At 39.0% G+C, this 6234-nt stretch overlaps 1 protein-coding gene across 1 annotated transcript in view; it reads right to left on the minus strand.

Moving 5' to 3' along the window:
- Positions 1 to 2515: 2515 nt before the first annotated feature.
- LOC146551776 (interferon-inducible GTPase 5-like) overlaps positions 2516 to 6234 on the minus strand; it is a 5726-nt gene continuing 2007 nt past the window's right edge. The window contains exons 2-3 of the mRNA XM_085257938.1: positions 3690 to 4231; positions 2516 to 3427 (exon numbers count right to left, since the gene is read on the minus strand). Coding sequence (XP_085114064.1) covers positions 2790 to 3427; positions 3690 to 4224 — 1173 coding nt within the window. The 5' untranslated portion in view covers positions 4225 to 4231 and the 3' untranslated portion in view covers positions 2516 to 2789. The remainder of the gene's footprint in view (positions 3428 to 3689; positions 4232 to 6234) is intronic.

A 6234-nucleotide genomic window follows, 5' to 3' on the forward strand; every position in this document is an offset into this window, starting at 1 on the left:
CAGCACCGCTGCTTTAACGAGAAATCAGGGAGGTCAATCCAAAGTGGTAATGACCACTTCAACAAAGAAAGCAACAATAAGGCTTCAACAGAAAGAGACAGCAACGCTGCTAGCAAACAATATCCAGGCAGGCCACACAAACTAGTGAAGGCCGCCGTCACTCATGGGCAATCACTGCTCAGTTAAGCACTACTCACAAAGAGCCACACACCAGAAGGCTGGTCACACACTCTGACCAGCACAGAGAAAATCCACCAGAAACATCTCCCTCCTCTTCCACACTGCTCTTCTCCAGCTTATATCACCCCTGAGGGTAATTGGTTGTAACGAGAGCAGATGAGCAGCAGGTGTGACCTAAAGGAGAAGGCAGGGGCAGAGAGAGACAAGGGGAGGGGCCAGAACGAAGGAGGAGGAGAGGGAGAAGACAACACCATGCCCACAGCCTCCCAGGATGTAACAGTTTTACTTTCACAGTTCAACTGGGGAGGGTCTCCTATACTCTACTCCTAAGTTCATGACACAATGAGGCCTTTATTACATTAAGGGCAGTGTCAGTGTCTCTACAACAATTCTAAATTCTATGTTAACACATTTCTAATCTCTAAATCAGCTAAACCTTCCTGCAGTTGTAAAGAATAACTCTAAAAACAAACATGTTTTTGTAAGGTTTATGTGTAAATGTGGAAAAATGTTGTTGTTACTTTCAGCATGTTTCACTTCACAAAATTAAAGTGTGTGGTCTCATCACATAATATTCATAAATTGAGTAGTTCTTTGTGACAGAATAAAACCAAGAAAAAGGATGCAAACTGATTGTGTTAAAATGGCTGGCTGTGTGGCAGACAGAGAACTCACATCAAATGTTTACAATAGTTATTTTTTATTTTTATTTTTTAAATATTCGGCTGTGGAGGCAGTTGAGAAAACCTCCAGAAAAGGGAGAACCGGGCGTGGGGGCCCTGCTGGTCCCTCGCTGCTGCCGACGACCTCCTCCCCCTCCCCGGGCAGCACCTGCATGTTGTTGAGTAAAATCATGTCAATTGGACCGCTCAACCACACTCCTAAATACGGCTCTCCTGACAAGCGTAATCTGCCACAGCTGGCTGTGGGTAACGAGCAGAAGGTGTGTCTGCCTTCAACGCAGGGGCACTTCCGGGGTCGCGATCCTTCCAACAACCCAAAACATCCAGGAGTTCCAATAAACATTGTGGGAGGGCGGCACCATTTTAGCAGGCCATGAATCAAAATAAACACACTGTTGGAAGGAAGATTGCCAAGAACCATAGTTAAAAGCAGCCCAAAAGAAAAGGACGGTACAGAGACAGATTGCGTCTGGATGCAAAGAGACGGTACTTGCAAAAAATAGCGTGCAGTGGAATTGTGGACCCGTATGAAATAACGGCAGTGGAGACTGAAGACCAACCGCTATTGACTTAGCCTGATATATTTTCGTACCTTGTCTGTGGAGTCAGCGCATACACAGTGAACCAGTTTCGCAATTATAAATGTCTGGAGGCGCACATCCAATTCACCAAGGATTGGGTACAAGATTTGGCTATTTTCAAACCTCCACGTCGCGAATACATCGTCATCCAAATTTAGCTTGAAGGGTTAGGGGTTAGTGCAAGCATAAATTCATTCATGAGGGGGAAATTACAGTGAGAACATGTGGAGGCTCTGTTAGATGGATAACATAGTGAGTTCAGTGCACTCATTGTCCTGAAGGATTTAGTCATTCTCTATGGTTAAAGAAATTGCACTAATTACTTCATATTCATTATAAATAATCCTAATTACACATCTTTGTTTGTCACTACAAATATTTGTTTTACACTGTGAGATTATTATATGATCTTATGCCACCTTATACCCCTAATTAAAGATTGCGAAATTATTATGTAGTTTTAGTTTGCCTCCTGACTTAGAAGAATGTGATAACTATTACATTAGACTGCTGATTTATTGTGGATGAATGATGTTGTTTTATGATGCATGATACTGCTGTGTTATAAGAAACGCAGTTTTCAGAGAATCGTGGCCTTATTTGTCTGATTAGAGAAGAACAGAACATACTGCACAGGAAGCAAAGGTCATAACTTAGAGAGAAAGAAAGTGGATGTTTAGCTTTTATGACTAGGTGGGGGCCTTCTGAAGCTATAAGAATGTGAGAAATGGTCAGACACGTTGAGATCTGCTGTGACCCTCCCATCTGGATGTATTGCGCAAAGGTGTTGTATGGAATAAAATGATTGTTGATTGAGCATTTATACTCAGTGTTGTTAACTGACAATTTAACAATACATCATCAATGCCCTGCAGAATCTCCTTATCATATTAAGTGATTCGTAATAGTCACTTCAAGTCAAACTTCATGCTTTCTCAATCTTGAAGTGATTGCATCCTTGCATTGCATACTTTAGGTTCATTTTCTGCTGGTAGATTAAAAAAAAAAAAAAAAAGAACAGGCAGATTTAGAATATAACATGCAGCGTTCTATAGATGGACACATAAAAACACTTTATTGTTACATTTATGATGAATGGATTTGAAAGTAGATTAAACACATTTATGTCGACAATATTTTTCAGCAGTAGCCATCATATCATCTGATTTCCACAAAACAATAAAACTGATTACATGAAGATAGTAGTATGTGCAGATAGTAGTTTTTATTTAGATACAAGTATTTATGAAGAAATTACTCTAGTCATAATAAAAAGGTCAAAGCTTGCTTCTACATTTCAACTTTAAATGCGTCACTAAATGATATTACTATTTAGTTTATAATATCATGGTGAGGGCATCAAAGCCAGAGCCTTTTCAAACACCATCACAGAATCATCAGCAAGCTCATTAAGGAAATAGTTGAGAACTTTGTAGGTTGTAACAAAAGAGAGGCCCATAGCTGTTATAGTTCCAATTACTGGAATCCATCTGCTCACTTCCTCTGCTGCCATTGATGTAACTGGCCCTGCAAGTGAGATCAAAACCTTCATGATGAGCTCTTTGGTTATTTGCACTGAAGCTAGTTCTGATTTAATGACAGCACTCAGATCAGTGTACCGCAAACCTGCTTTGTGAGCAAGTCTCTCTAAAGATGACTTATCCAGCTCAAATCCAGCTGCGTAATCTGTGACAACTTTAACTATCAAGCTCAGATCAACAGCGGCAGAAAGTCCAGGAACTGGAACAGCTGCTCCAACTGCAGACAGAGCAGCATAGTATTTTATTTTGGACTGAAAAGCTTCTTTTTTCTTGTTGATGATCTTCAGGCTGATGTTGGGCATGGCAAACAGCAGAGCATCTCTCTTGTGTGCAGGAAGGTCTCTCTCTAAGGTCTCATGTAAGAGAGAGAAGTCATACAGGTAGAGCTCAAAGCTGGACACCAGGAACACCTGTGGATCCTCAAAACCTTCTTTCCAAAGACCTGTGTTTTAAAAGATTAAAAAAATAGTTCAAAGTTTAACTTTACCAATTTAATCAATAAATGGTGATGCACTTCTTTGCACTGAGGTATAAAGCAAAGAGGCAAACAAATAATAATCAGAAAATAAAAAAAATTAGAAAGAACTCAAGGTACTGGGTCAGTGATCCCAAATCATGACAAACTTGTGGACAACAGTGGAAATTTAATGAAGCTGATGAAAGTTACACTTTTCAAAATATGAATAATAAAAAGGTAAACTTGCCTTGAACGCAGTATTCTCTTATCTTTGTAAGAGTCCTCTCTTCACTGAAGTCTCTCTTTCTTCTGTCAGCTTGTATATCGTTGTCAATCTTTGAGCGAACAAAGTAGAACTTTTTTTTCATCCTCTGAATCTCCTTTGCGAGTTTCACGTCATTTTCTCTGAAGCGATCGGCTGAGATGATGATGAAGAAGTCAAACTTCTCAAATCCAACAAGCTTCAGGTACTTATCAGCTGGAAACTTGGTGGTGCCGATTCCAGGAAGATCCCATAAAGTAAGCTTGGGATAGTTTGGATGGGGGTATGGTGTGACCTCTGAGGTTGTTTCTACAACACCGGTCAGGGCCGCTCCCTCCTCTCCAACTTTTATGCCTCTGAAGGCATTAACAAAGGTGGATTTACCAGCACCACTTTCTCCTGTGATGGCGATATTCAGTGGAATATTCTTTTGTTTTTCTAAATATTTCTGGATTTCTGCGACTGCTGCAGCATCATTGTTGTTCAATACTTCTTTTACTGCAGCATTTTGATCATCCATGCTGATCCTTAAATAGAAGAAACTGTTAAAACCATTTTCTTATTGTTTTTTACTCCGGACTATTCATACACCATCTTGTATATACACAATATAAATACACACAATGTAAATGCATATCTGACATCTGGCACAGTACCTGTAATACCTACAGCATGTTCTAATCGCTCTAATAGGATATTATGGTCGACAGTATCGAACGCTGCACTGAGGTCTAGCAGGACAAGCACAGAGACAGTCCACTGTCAGAGGCCATAAGAAGATCATTTGTAACCTTCACTAAAGCTGTTTCTGTGCTGTGATGAGCTCTGAAACCTGACTGAAACTCTTCAAATAAGCCATTCCTCTGCAGATGATCTGTTAGCTGTTTGACAACTACTCTTTCAAGGATTTTTGATATGAAAGGAAGGTTGGAGATTGGCCTATAATTAGCTAAGACTGCTGGGTCTAGAGATGCTTTTTGAGTAAAGGTTTAACTACAGCCAGCTTGAAGGCCTGTGGTACATAGCCGATCATTAGAGATAGGTTGATCATATTTAAGATTAAAGCATTAATTAATGGCAGGACTTCTTTGAGCAGTTTTGTAGGAATGGGGTCTAAAAGACACGTTGATGGTTTGGAGGAAGTAATTATTGAAGTTAACTCAGAAAGATCAATTTTTCTCCCATTGAGCTCTGATATGCTTTCCAACTGTTCCTTAATTTCTTTTTGAGTGGTGTATATACATTACAATCCAACAATGAAATTATCAGTGTTGGGCAAGTTACTTTGAAAAATTAATTAATTATAGTTACTAGTTACTTTTTTGAAGAAGTAACTGAGTTACAAGATTCTAAAAGTAATTAATTACTTGAAAAGTAACTATTGCATTACTTTAAAAAAAAAAAAACTTCTGGGGTCCAGTTAGCGCTGGGCGATAGAACGATAACGATATGATAGAAACGATAGAAAAATTTAACTATTGCGATAGGCCTCATCTCTCTTGTCCTTTTTTTTTTAAAAAAAAAAAAGAAGAACAGCCAATCCAAATTAAGTAGTGCACAGCCGAACCAATCACAGCCGCAGCGTCACATGACTTGTTACGTACAGCACAAGTGCCAAGCCGCACATGTGTATTTGTTTGGGAAGCAGCCAGTCGCCGTACCACCCGGTAATGGAGGAAATGAGTGTGCCGACTAGAGAAAGATCAACCGAGCGTGACCGAAGGGAAAACAGATGATGGTTCCAATGCTGGAGAGATTGTTGAACGGAAGAGCCACAGAAGTTCTGTAGTGTGAAGGTATTTCAGCTATTTGAAGTCTGACAAAAACAGAGCAGCGCGCACGGTAAATGTGCTGAAAGCAAGTCTGGAAATACAATAAAGCGGTGCGTGCTCGATCTCTGACTGGATCATTTGGCTTTTGTCAGACTAAAGTAACTGTTAAAACTGTTTGAAAAGCTAAGCTATACAACAAGGAGAGATTGAGAATTTCCTTTTAGTTCTCAGTTTATTTGATATTGACAAAAGTTAGTCAATTTTGTCTGTTCTTCTGTAAAACAACCTAAGATTTCTTTTTAGAATTAATATTTTGTTTCTAAGTGGAATTGACAATTTAGTCTGTTTTGTTTGTTCTATTTTGAAACTTAAACGCTTTAGCGGCTGCCTTTTGTGTATTTTGCCATATTTGCTTTTATTTATCTGAAAAAGTCTCATGTTCCTTAAGTACATCTACCCTGTTGAACTTATTATGGGAAATAAATATTTAAATCAAAACACAAGCTGCTGATTTTTTCACATTTTACTTGTGAGCAACGGCACATTCAAATCTTACAAATATAGTTATTTGGCTTATATCGTGATAGATATCGTTATTGCCTGAAATGAAAAAAACACGTCATGAAAAAATCTCATATCGCCCAGCTCTAGGTCCAGGGTATAATTGGCCATTTTTGACTACTTTTGATGTTTCCTCCACATTTCACCTTTAAAAACTATTTACTTTGCCTTGTTTGGTCTCAATCTTTTCAGCACAA

Source organism: Mchenga conophoros, linkage group LG19, assembly GCF_057382185.1.
Source record: "Mchenga conophoros isolate Kocher_MC1m ecotype Shallow Benthic linkage group LG19, M_conophoros_male_GT1.1, whole genome shotgun sequence".
NCBI classification, from domain to species: domain Eukaryota; kingdom Metazoa; phylum Chordata; class Actinopteri; order Cichliformes; family Cichlidae; genus Mchenga; species Mchenga conophoros.